At 38.3% G+C, this 13652-nt stretch overlaps 1 protein-coding gene across 1 annotated transcript in view; it reads left to right on the plus strand.

The window, feature by feature from the left end:
- FGGY (FGGY carbohydrate kinase domain containing) overlaps positions 1–13652 on the plus strand; it is a gene marked incomplete at both ends in the record, with an annotated part of 134381 nt that overhangs the window by 7061 nt on the left and 113668 nt on the right. The window contains one exon of the mRNA XM_082002795.1: positions 8615–8703. Within this exon, the coding sequence (XP_081858921.1) occupies positions 8615–8703 (89 nt within the window). The remainder of the gene's footprint in view (positions 1–8614; positions 8704–13652) is intronic.

The following is a 13652-nucleotide window of genomic DNA, read 5'->3' on the forward strand; positions in this document are numbered from 1 at the left end:
TCTGCCAACCTCTGCAAATATGTACAGTTGGTTCAGTTTTTTTCTGAAAACACTTCCAGTATTTCTAGAACTATTTCCAGTCATCTGACTGCAAGTGGTGCAGCCTGCTGCTCGATGGAAGAACCATCCTGGGTCAGACCAGAAATCTGTTTGACTCAGTATGTGTCTGATTAGTAGCAAGTGTTTTGCTCTATGAATTTAGCTAATCTTTTCTGAACCCACATGCACTTTTTGCACCTACTGTGTCCTGTGGTAATGAGTTCCACTGTTAACTGCTTTGTGGGAACAGGTATCTTTCTTTTCTGAAGCAAACTCCTAAAATTTCATTTGCCTTTTAGTTCTTTAAGTGTATAAGACTGAACTATATCATTGCCCAGTGAACATCTCCATGCCATGGACCATAGTGATCTTTTTTTTTTTTTTTCCTTTCTTTAGTCCTTTCTTAATATTCCTCCCTGATGTTGTCATATCCCTGACAGTATCCCAGAAACTTAAGGCAAATAATGGATTGGGCACATTCTTCTATGATTGGCCCTAATCAAAACTGGCTAAACTGGGGTGTATCCAGAAGCTACTTTGGGCCTTTGCCCCTTTGGTAGGCATCACATTTCTGGAAAGTTTTTGATTAGAAAAGTTGATGAGGCTGCAATGCATACAACACATAGATGTTTTAAAAACAAAACAGAAACCACAGCCATGCACTTTGAACAGTCATGCTCCAGGTCAGTGGGTACATCTGGATGTGTGAAGATTCACTGTTGACGTTTGCCTTGAATTCCCTGGGACCCTTTTTGAACTCCCCAGGAGTTTAATGTTTCTGCTATTAAATGCTTTTGCTATTTTGCCCCTGTACATCTTTGCCTGGGATTGGCGCTGTGCACATTCCATATCTACTTGCATTGATCTAGGTTTTGCAGAGAGGGTGCAGTGGGGAAAATTACTGTTGTATGTCTGAAGTTATGATAAAGTAACCTTGAATTAATAGTTAAGGACAATTTACAGACTCATTGATGTAACCAGCTGAATTAACTTTTGTATCATTGGGAAAATGTTTGATACTTTTCTTTTAATCAAACCTCATGTATTTGTAACAGTAAACAGCATGTAACTGGAAGAACCTTAAAATGAGTCCTAATGAAGTATGTTCATTTCAGTGGATCCTTAGCAGTTTTGGAACTCTTAACACTGTTTTCTTGAGCTTCAAAGTTTATTTAGGCTGGCATAAATATAAATGTTTCTTTTTGAGTTTATTGCCTAACTGATAAATATTCAAGGTATTCCCTTGGCTTTTCCATGTTCCATATTCATGGAGTCAGTCATATGAAACTGCAGTCTTGCTAATACAAGATAAATTGCACAAATGTGACTGTAAACTAAATTGGTTTGTTAAAAGTCTTGTAGGAGATGAGTGATTTAGGAGATTAACTAGATGTACTTTTGGAAGTTAGGAATTTAAGGTATTTATACTAAATGACCCTTTGGACTGTTGTTATACCTATAGGTTAATTGTGTGTACATTGTCATCAAAGCCTCCCTCACCCTTTCCACGATGCTAACTTGACTGTGGAAGGCCACATTAGGAGATCCTGCCTTCTCACTATGTGACCTGGGCTCTCCTAACTGTAATATCTGAAAACTTAGCATCTGTGAGGAAGGGTCTGACATAGGTCAATTCACTAGTATCGTGTCAAGGGATTAGGCTGTCCCTCAAAGGAAGGAATTGGATTTTTATTACCTGAAGAATTTTCATCTAAGCAATTGAAAGTATTACTAAAGAATATGACTTTGCAAATTTACTCGAATTGGTTGGAAGCAATGAAGAGAGAGAAGGGGGAGAGGGCTATGGTCACCTAACTGTGCTTTTCCATTCCCATCGTCATCTTGTTATTAGAATTGAAGATGACATCACTGACTGTGAGGAATAAGCTGATGTCATTATACGAGAAGTAGATGCTGGTCTTTATCTCTTGTGGCTTTCCCGTTACACTGGTATTTATTTGCAGAGGAGTGTTGCAGTTTTTCTTCCAAGACACAAGTTATTCTCGTCTGCTTCTTTTTGACTTTCTTTTCCACATCATGCTTTCTCTTTAACGTTTCATCTCCTTACATTCCCACTGTACACAGAGGTTTGACTAGAGGCTTCAGAGTGTATTCTGTTCTTCCAACTCTTTATCTCTATTCCATTTTGGTTTTGAATTAAGAAACTAAACTACGAAGGCCATAATAGGCCTTTTGAGATCTTTTGTTTGAATTGTATTGGCTTACATTCAGTTGAGTTTGATCGCTGCTGAATCATTTTACCCTCTGGCGCCTAGTGGTTAGTCTACCTGAAATTAATTGGGTTGTCTTGATGTTTGTGATTGCAGATAGGTGTTCATATGACAAAGCCATTGCTGCAAGTGGAGTTTGTGGGTTGGGGACAGCTGTTGGCAGTAAATGATCAACTGAATGCAGCTACTGTATAGCCTATGGGGCACTCTTGTAAAAATGTGCACATCTGTGGTCCGCTTATGGGGAGCATTGTATTTCTCTGCCTGTGTGGACCATGTGTGGTGATAAAGAGAGTCCAGTGTTAAATCTCTAATGTAAAACGAAATGAAAATATGATTTTTTTAAAAAAGCTAATTTCTGTGGATGCATTTAACTTTTGAATGTGGTCAGCTGAATTAAGAATGTCAACTGTAGATGAAGTTGAAATAAAGAATCATTATCCTTTCACAAGAAATATTTTCTAAATATTTCACAAATATTTAGAAAATAGCTGAAAGATTCTGACCAAGTCTTCCTGAAGTCAGTAAGTCTGAATGTAAACTTCACTGAAAAGGAAGGTAGTCCCTGGTTATTGGGTCTTTCAAAATAACCAGTTAAATTCACTCTTCTTGCTGTTATTTCCCTAGATGACTTCATTGTTTAGAATTATCTTGCAAAACATTATTGCAATGGTTCTTTACTTCTGCAGTTGCAGGTATATTTTTTGCAGCTTTGCTAAGCAGGTTGTGCTGTGTGGTTGACTTTGGCTAAAGAAATTGGATGTACATTGTCTGAATGAGAGTGTACATAATTCTGGTAGGTAGATGTGCGCATATGAACTGAAAATGTAGATACATAGTCCTTCACTTGGAAATTATTTTGCTGCAAATGTTTGTCAGCACAACATGACTGTATTCATGTCTATGCTATAGCAAACCAACATCACAGTAGTGAGAGCATAGCTTAAACAGAGCAATGTAAAAACTGCAGTGAATGTTCGTCCAGCTCTAGAATTAGCCTGTTAGTATTTTTTTTCCCCAGAGGTAGCAGAAGAAAAAAAATCTTGTTTGCTAGTTTCTGGCAGGAAAGTTTCTTGTAGCTTGTGCCAAAATGAAAAGATGCTTGTTATGTTTTCCTCATACTAGTGACATTACGAATCAGCTATTTCTAAAAAATACTAGTCCTGTTAAATAAGAGATGCTGTAGGTTATTCAAATGGGTAGGGGATGCTGGACTGGGAGTAGGTATTTGCTTGGTAACTGTCTTCAAATGAAATGCAGTCTTCCTATACTGTGCTTTCACAACTCTGTTCTTCATATGGTGTGTAAGAGCAAAGTGCCTCCCTTTAGGAAAAAAAATTGCTTCACGGAGTGACTGGCTAGCATGCCATTCCTCTGCAATTAATAAATAAAAACAATAGTTTTTGAGTAATTTTCTTGGTTGGTTGGTTGGTTTGTTTGTTTTTCTCTGGCACAGTGGTCGGTGATCTTTCTGTATGTTACAGTTCACATCTTCAGTTACAGCTGCCATTTTATGCATTATTGTTCTTCTTTCTGTACACCTGTGACGGGATAATTTGCAGAAGAAATTAAAACATATCTTTCCCTGGCTATGGAGGGAAGAAGAATAGTGGATGTACTGGCACTGTCTTGGCAGCAGCTTCTTCATTGATGCATGTCTTCTCCATTGGTTGCTGCCTTTGCAGCTGGCTTTTTGTTTTGTTGAATGTGACTGAATATTTTCCCATTAAAATAAATAATAAATTCCACGTTAAGTGAGAATAAGTTCAAGCTACTGAGTTTGGAACTAAGCTCTTGATAAGAATTGTTTATAAATGCTTTAACAGCGCTGTGTTATCAAAATCCATACATCGTGCAGACATGTATGCATAAGTTGTACTTTGGACTATTGAGTTTGGCCTTTACTTGCAGTTGCTAATCAAGCAGAATTGCCATTTTAAAAAGGGTTAACAGTTGGGAGGTTTTTAGCACTTAAACTCTAAGTACGCCCTACTTAGTCTGTCTCCTGGCCATATCTCTCCACTCCATTGCAGTGTGATGAGGCTTACAACATGCACACAGACTGTCCTTCTTGTTACAGCTTCTGCCAACTCAGCCTTTAAAGTGCCTGGTCTGTCCCTCTGTAGCCATTTCTGACCTGGACTCTGATGATTCCCTGACTTGTGGTGTTAGGGATTTGAAAATACCTGCATGTGTGTCTTGGTGATAGAGATGGTGTGTTGCAGCAAGGCAGTTTTCTCCACCTTCAGCAGTAGCCTTACTCTAAGAGGTTACTTTCCAAGCCCCTCCTCTCCTCTCCTCTCCTCTCCTCTCCTCTCCTCTCCTCCTCCCCCCCCCCCCAGTTCTAGCCTCAAGATGAATCTGATAATTCAGTTAGTTAATTTTTTACCAATTAGAGAGCAACTGGTAGTTGCAAAATTGATCAGTTTGTGGCCTTGGCAAGGATAGAACTTCTGCTCAGAGCCCATCTTAGGTATCACAGAATAGCTCTATCGCATGGCTTGGCATCTGATCTGAAGTGTGTGAGATCCAAGTTCTAAGTCCTTTGCTTTGAATTGGAATAGGGCATGGGACATCAGTTTCTTGTATCCCTGTGTGTGTGTGTGCATTCAGTCTTAAGTTGTTCTCTTTCTTCCTTTCACACAGTATATATTTGTTGTCTTGTAATTTAGAAAAAGAGAGACTTATACACTGCTTAGCCTACTATTAAAGATTGCCTGGGAAATTGAGATTCAAATTTGGGGTTGAATTGGGAAAAGCAGACAGTTCTTTGGTGAATTAGTTTGTTTTCTGATTTTCCAATTACTTAGATTTTGGCCTGATGTGGAACTTGCATGCTCACGCCAGCTTTCTTTTTTTATACTAAATGGTAAAACATTTTTATGCTTCCATCTGTTCGTCCTGGTTTTAATCTAGATTTCTAACACACCAGTTTGGGATGATTTTTGAATTTGTGGGTTTTGGCTGATAAGTAGCCATGAAATTCAGACTGATACCCTGTGCTAAATCAGATGTCTTGCTTCTAGCTCATCTTTACTTAATCAACAAGGATCTGATATCAAGGCTGTCTAAAATGGCATTTAAGATAATTTGATTCATATTTAATCTGTATTAGCAATAACAAAAGTCAGGACATCTTTGGTGTTTATATACACTTTTTACTTCTAGTGGAAAAAAATGTGTTTTCATAAACATCAGATGTCTGAAGATCACTTCATCTTACAAGAAAATTATATACTTAGTAAGAGTAGAAATCAAAGGTTTCCTGTACAGAAACAGGCTACCTCAGCAAACCAGTAAAATATGAACGTGGAAGCACTTTCAGCTTTCCCAAGGAAAATGTGCCTTTATGTGTCTGCAAATATTATATCGGATGCTGGAGCTCACGTGAAATTCTGCCTCTGTGTGTATTTTCAGTCCAATTAAGAAGTGAAGAAATACATTTAACACTATACAAAATTGTGCAGTATGGCTTCAAGATAATCTTTTTGACTGTCAAGGAATAAATGGGCAATGGAGGCCTCTCATTGTGCTCTGTATCAGTTCTGTGATCCCTCATTCTCCTAGACTCTTCTTGTCTAGGAAGATTAGAAGACATTGTACTTCATAATTCTTAAACTCTTTGCCCCCAAGTATTTGGGATTATCTGTAAGGATTTCAAAGAATTATTGTTTGGAGGTATAGTTGTTAAAAAAAGCCAAAACTATCAGTGAGAGAGAGATGAAGAAAAGGGGACTCCATAAGTACCCCTGAAAAATAGAGAGATTGAATTAGTTTCTTTACAAGTGAGTTTGGAGGGTGAGTCGCAGGATATGAATACAGCATTGGGAACGTTCCCGGATCTTTTCCACAATCCTTTTAATGTGGTCACAGATTCCTGACTGTGAGTGAAAATAAATTAGAATTAACTTCAGTGAGTGTCGAAAACATGGAGACTTTTAAATTTGTTTGGAAAAAGCATCAGGGCATGCTATGATTTTTTTGTCCGTACTAATTAGTGATGACAAAGCATCAAGATGGCAAAGAATGAATCATTTGGGCGTTCATGAAACAACATATTTTAGTGTCGCTAACATGTGGCTTTTGGGAATTTTTGAAGTAATATAATAAGGGTCCAAGGAGTATCTTTGATGAAACAGATTTGTTTGAAGAGGACAGTTATTCTTAATCCAGTTTCTTTTCTGATTAACACTAATAGAAAAACGACTCCTGTTACTTCTTGAAGACTGTTAGGTATGTGAACAATACATAATGGCTTTTATTATCAAAATAATCAGGCTGAATTACCTTCGTACTAAACTATGGAGCACCTTTGTGTTCACATATAAAGTTAAATTTGATGTGAGTAGCAGCCACACATATCTAGGAGGTAAGTTAAACCTGAGTGATTAGGAACAGACATCCAAAGGTTGTGCGTTTTATATTAAAAAAAATTGTAATCGGAGCATTTCTTTTTTGAACTCAATTGAAAACCAGTAAGTTTTAGAAGCTTTTGAAGAGCTCAACTCAAAAGACTACAGGTTCTGGGCATGATGCAAAACTAAACAAAATTTTGCTTTTTTTGTACTTACCCAGTTGCACCTTAGTTTCTGGAATTCATAGATTCCATTTCAGTAACTTTCTGGACTTCTAAGATTTTTGGTTTGATATCACATAGTATCTGAATAAAGTTATAGAGCCAAACAGTATTTCTTAAAATTGAATTATGTTTCATTTTAATTCAGCATGTACACTCTTGATACTGAATATAATTAATTTTTGCTCCAGAAAACTGACGGCAGCTTTTAAAAAGCAGATAATTTAACTTGTCATGTTAGTTATTGACGATTTACTGAGTAGTCTGAAAAAAAAGCTTTGAAAAGAAAAGCATAACAACAAGGCTACTAGAACCTTTGCTAAAATACTTCGTCCTTCTGCTCAACTGTGTACACAGGTTCATACAGTTGGTTTTTTGGTTTTTTTTGGCGGGTGGGCAGAGGACTTGGAGTTGCTGTTGACAAACAGTGCTATTGAGACTCAATTACTGTTTAATACTTTTACTTCTCTAAAAAATCCTCTGCTTCTGCAATCTTGTAGAAGAGTCTTGGCCTGCACTTACGGAGAGTAGATGAAAAAGGTGGGACCTGAAAGCTAAAAGACAAGGCAAATAGTTCATCCCTCACATTTCTTGTGTAGAGATGAAGATGCACATAGTTTCCCATCTCATGCACTTCTGAAGTATCATTCCAGCTCTGCCTTAGCCTGCTAGATGCAACTGTTGACCTAACTTGTGTTCTTGCTGAGGCTGTGCTGTCTAGCAGGGCTCCATGCCCAAAAGACCGCGGTCAGGCTTTTTGTTTCTAGTACAACAGCTGCTCTTAAGTGAGACAACTTTGCTCTGTTTCAATTATTTTAAAAGCTGGTGGAGGTTTTTAAAGCAATCCTATCTGTCTGTGGAAGTCTGATTTGTGAACCTTATGGTCAGCAGCACCGACTTTTGTTTGGTTTGGATATTCTTTATTTATTTTAAGGTATTGAGACCAGAGGTGGCCATTGGATGGTATTGTTGTATTGCAGGACAATGATGCTCACTCTTCATGTCACACTGGAATAAAACATTACTCTTGGGGGAACTTTCTTCCCATTCATCATCATTTGATGCCTGTGGCAAGTGTGGAGATGGTTTACGTGGAAAAGCGATTTTAAAAATATGCATTGCTATCATAAGCTGAAACCAGACTGAGTTTTGGAGATAGAAACAAAGAATAGAGCCTGGCCCAGGTGATAGGAAAAGAGCCTCCAATAGGAATAGGAAGACGGCAATAGAGCCTGGCCCAGCTGTGGAAAAAAGCTTCACTGGAAGCTTACAGGTTCTTAAACGCTTCCATCATATTTTAGTCATTTTGAAATAGATTTGAAAGCTTTGTTCTAGTGCTCACAGAGCTGTTTGTTTTATTCCTGTACTTACTATTCAAAATTGTTAAATTTAAAATGGTTAATTTTAGGAAGTAGGGCATTCTTCAAGGAAACGTTTTTTGAGAAAGTTGTCTATTGACTTTGAGACTGCTCTGACATTGAGCAGCTGGTGGGGAACTGAGAGAGCCCATGTTACTGATCTGAAACATGTGCTCCATGAACTCTTCATGGGAAACTCTTTTCCTATGATCAGTCTATGGTGGGGGAAAGGCTCAGTTCTGCAGACAGTAAATCACTGTAAAGGGAGTAGAGGAGACAGGATGATCAGAATATTTGGTTTGGAAAAATTGACATTTTTACATAAATGTCAGGTTTCTTAATGGCATTAAAATAAGGACATGATCATGCCTGGCCTCTAATATCTGCATTTCTAAAAATTTTTTTGTTAGAACTTGCAAGAATCATGCTGGGAGAAGGCAGGCTATTTCTTTGATCTTCCGGATTTCTTATCTTGGAAAGCCACAGGTGTCACTGCAAGGTATGTTAATTATAACGATATGATTTGGTCGTCTTCGTATATTTTCTTATGTACGTTTCTGCTTTAATTCATTTTGACTGGGCATACTGTTACATACATCTGTCTGTAATACAGCCTGCTCCAAAACATCTTGAACCTATCTCCTGCTTCCATTGTGCATTCCTGAACACAGTTGTTCCTGTGAGCAGTGTAATTCACAGATACAATATATTGCTACAACTGTTGGTTAATTGATGTCGTGCTCCATTTTTGAACATAAATATGGTTGCTCTAGTTACTGTGAAATATGCTTCTAATAATTCTTTGAAATCTGTTTTTGTTGACAAATGTATTGACTATTTTGAGAACTGGAAGAAAACACTTCTTTGCCATGTGGTAAAATCTTGTTTAAAATGGTCACTTCACTGTAAAACACAGCAGCTGTATTGCTTCCCAGAAGCATCCTAGAATACTTGCTGAGCAATTTAACAAAACCCCTTTAAAATCTTGATCAAAGTGACCAGTACAAGTGAAGTCCATTTGCGGATAAACTAGTCACTGTGAAATGTGAGGTACAGTATTATTTATTTAAAATAAAGTCTTATGGACCTATTGCATACCCAGGTCAGTGCAGTTCAGAATTATTTCCATTGCAGTTTGTGGAGCTGAATCTGTGCAAAAGTTAGTCTAAAATGAAAACTGGTCACAGGATAGTCTTAGCCCCTCGGGAAATTGAAGGTAGCTTTACATCAGACATGGTTCTTTTTGAGTGTTCTCGTTCTCCCTAGTTAGCCTCTATGATTGTCAGCTATTGTTAAATATCTTGTATTACAGAGCAGGAAAGTGCTAGATGATAATTGAAAGATAGTATCTCAAATCTTCCTTCACTGGACTTTAGTCAGATTCTGCTGTATGCTGTGTAACTATGAACTACGTAACCGAAGATGAACTCCCACCCCAAAGATCTTGCAATCTGAGCAGGCCTGTCACCTGACCCAACTCTAACTTCAAGAGAATAAGTCCCAGGCTCCCAGAGGATGTGCCATGCAGGGTCTTGGTCTTGTAAAAATACTCAAGACTTTGATCTAGAACTAGCACCCTTTGGTCAGGGGACTAGATGGAGAAAGGTGACTGCTTTGTTCCCATAAACTGTATAAGCGTGCAACAGGTCAAGTGCTCCTCAAATTTAGGCATGGTCATGTGTGAGAAAAGTAGTCACCTGTCCTGAAGAGAACCTTTTTGAGGTAGTTGGGGGTATGATGACCCAGAAAGTAAATGTCACTGTATTGGATTACAGATTCTTGTAATTTGTCTACTAATAGTTCTGCTTAATAGGATGGGGGAACATTTTCATCTGCTTTTACATGTGGTAGGGGTGTCTTTGTTCTACCCTTCTTATTTGGCTAGGGATCCTCTTCAGAACTCGGTTCCAAACACAGTTTTAATTTGACCTTGTGGCCAGATGATGTTTAAGAGATGGGATAAAATGTGTGAGTAAATCATGCAGTGTTCACCTTGTGCTAATGGCTGAAGAAGCTAAAACAGAGTATGATCCATGTGAGCTTGGAGTCAAATATTATTTGGAATCTATTTTTAAAGGAAGGGAAGCAGTTTCAGAGAGAATGGTGGTATATCTGAAAAAGAACTCTTATCTTGCTTGAGCAGAGGGATCTCAGCATTGATGAACAGAGTTCCTGCTCTTCCCAGGTCTTCCCTGATCCATCGCATGTTCTGCCAGTCTTGTTAGTAATAGTGGTAGCCATACCGTATAAAAGAAACCTCTCCCTCTGCCCTTCGCTCTCTCCGTCTTTCTTAACCCCCAGCCTAGTCTAGCTTGTGAGAGCAGATGGGAAAGAACAACAATGCCTTCCTGCAGACATAAAAATGTGACTGTTGTTATGAGTAATTCTTTAGCTGTTGGGAAATGAATGATTGTATTGAAGTATAGGAGTTGCAGTAGCTATGCAGCTATCCGAGTTGCAGAAGTAATGGATCGCTGCTAACAACTGATGCTGCAGTAGTGGGGAATCTGGATGGAAACAAAGATAACAGCATGTTTAGTACAATAAATCTTTTTATCATCATCCTTTTACTTGTTCCTGAAAATTCCCACCTGCTTGTGGTTTTCACAAAACTCTTGCTAGAGTTATGCCATGCCTGGTACTTGCTATTCCAGCGTAGTCTTTGTGCATCTGCTTGCTGCATGTACCTGTCAATGGTTACAACTTCTGTGAGGTCTTTGGGGAAGAGCAGGTGTGTTCTTGGGTGTGGTGCTAGTGCCCAGCACTGTAGGACCCTAATTCCTCGTGGGACCTTCTGTTGCAATAAATGTGACTAATAACAGTGTAAAGAGCAAACAGATCTTACGAACTAATGATTGTATTCCCTAATGCTCATCGAACCTGTACAGGAGGTACAGTCTGAATTCCTGAGATTAGAATTTTCAGCCTCCTCTGCAAACTTTGTACGCAAACGAGGTATTGCAGGAGGCTTAAAAGGAAGTTAGGAGGGGATACATAGGAGCTTCGAGTATGACAACAGAGTTCCTGTCTACTGTCCATCATAGATGCCTTAAATTAGGAAGCAGTGTTATTTGTGGGTGTGGGGAAGGGAAAAGAAGGATAAGGTAAGATTAATGCTGTGGACTTAATGTAGTGGCACTGTCAGCTGGTGTCAGGCTGCCATAGCTTGCAGTAGACTTTGGGACTGTCTAAACTCAGTGAAGGTTTTGATGGTTTTGCTTTGGAAGTAGGTCTGAAAAGGGAGGATATACTGGTAATGACAGCTCCTTGGTCCTGCCTGGCTTTGGCTTTGTGTTCTTAGCTGTAACTTTGTTGAGATGAGGCAGAGAATCTCTCTTGAAAAAACCACCACCACTAACAACAAACAACCACTGCTGAAGATTATACTCAAAAGTAGAGCTGACTGAATTTTTACTGGCAAGTTCATTTCCTTAGAAATGACATTTTGATTATTCAAAAGCATTTTGATTGTATTTATTAATGTTGTAAGGGAGAAAGGAATGTTGGGAAAAGACTTTCTGGATGAAGTCTTCCCCCACCCTTTGGTTGAGAGTCTTCTATTTTGGATAAAATAGTTTCTTGTACATCCTCCTTTGCTGCCTTAATAAGCCCCCAAAATTAAGCCCATTGTTTTGGCTCAAGTGGAATGTCTTATGGGGTAACAAAGGAGGAAGAAAAAGACAGGAAAATAAGGACAAGAAACATTTTGTTGGAATAAAACCTAATTTTTTTTCCTTCCTCTGCTTTCCCCCATACACACCTGTGTCTTGGGAATTTCCTTGTAGTTTGGTGAAGTAATTTGTTCTGCATCTGCTCATAATACTAGGGACGTGTGAATTTATCAAGTATAAGATTCTTACCACCTTTCTCTCTTTGGCCACAAAGGAGCCTATTCACAGGGTAAGACACAGTGTTAGTCATTGTGAATCATACATAACTTAGCCCTGATAAAAGAAAGATTTATTTTTTTAAATTTGTTTTGGTGATGGGGATTTTACCAAAATAAATGCAATTCCAAGGGCACTTCTGTAGGAAAGACTTCTGCATGCATTGAAACTATTACTCTTGCTTCTTTAAATTTTTAAGGGTCTTTTTAAAACATTTTGTGTGTATTTAACATTTAAAAACTTTTTGGCTTCAGTAAGATTACTCAGTGCACAAAGTTAAGTAGTGTGTGGGATCAGGATTTGAAGTTTTTCAAAAGCAGTTCTTCATGTTTTTTTCTGAGTATGAAATTGTTTGTCTTTCACTTTTATTTCTGCTGGCTTGAACTGCCTTGTAGCCAAGTTTTTTCCAGTGGATGTGTAATAAAGAGTAAATGCTTCTTACCTGGAAGGTGGAGACTAAAACATGTTCTGAGACTGTCTTTGAAACTGCTATATATCTCACTGAACAGCGTCCACCCATCACTTGGAAAGGATAAGTTCCAAATCGTTCATCCCATTGTTCTGGGAAGATTGTTGCCTGTAATATTCCATATTAAAAGTTATTTTTTATTATTTCTCCTTTGAGTTGATGAAGGGCCATTGAATTGTTCTGAATGATCCAGACAGCTGACTGTTCTGCAGTAAAAAATGTTACTGACAGCTCTTCAGTTAAAAAATGTAAAATTTTGGAACTTCCCTGCTTCTGCCCCCCAGGGTTGCAACAATGAGTACTGGTTTTGCCACTTTGCCACAGTTATCTTATTTTTGTCTAATGCTGTTGTGGAGAGGAAGAGCATGCTGTTTTTTCGCAGACACGCTAGCAATGCTTTTCAGAGGCTCAGCACTTTTACTCATGGTGAGTGTGACTCACTGTGGTCTTCCACCCACCATCTATAATCTCTGATAAGTTTTCCTTTATATGGTATTTTGGAAAAAGGTATCTTAATAAAATCTAAATACCTATCTGGATTAGTTACATGCTACTGTATTATGGATGGAGAGTTCTTATCAGAGATGCACATCTGCAATTTTATTGTATTTCTGAAGTCTCGTGAAGGATTACATTGCAGATAAGAATACGGCTGAGCTGTTAAATTGGGTAGAATTCACACACAAATTTTTCACAGGTCATGTATATTTAGATCCAGCTTTCTGTTTCAGGGCCACTTTCAATCATAAGCAACTCACTGGAAAATTAGCTAGTCTCTACTGAATTTACATGGCTTAAGATGACCTGTAACCAAAGAGAGATTAAACCTGTGGTGGAGGATTTGGAAACACAGGGAAGAATGTCAGGCTGACATTATTGAGGTAGAGAGTGTCCAACATCATGCTACAAGCCACCCCCCAAAATTACAAAAAAAAGGTTGGAACAAACTGAATAATTTTTTTATATTATTGCAGTCTAGATATGTTAATAGTTGGGGAAAGTAATGTGTTACCTAGTAGAGACTTCATCTCATACATGAATGTTGACCCAAATAATGTTCCTGTGGAAATACTTCTTGGTCAGTCTTCAACT

The sequence above is a fragment of the Phaethon aethereus genome (genome assembly GCF_964289735.1).
Source record: "Phaethon aethereus genome assembly, chromosome: 8".
NCBI classification, from domain to species: Eukaryota; Metazoa; Chordata; class Aves; order Phaethontiformes; family Phaethontidae; genus Phaethon; species Phaethon aethereus.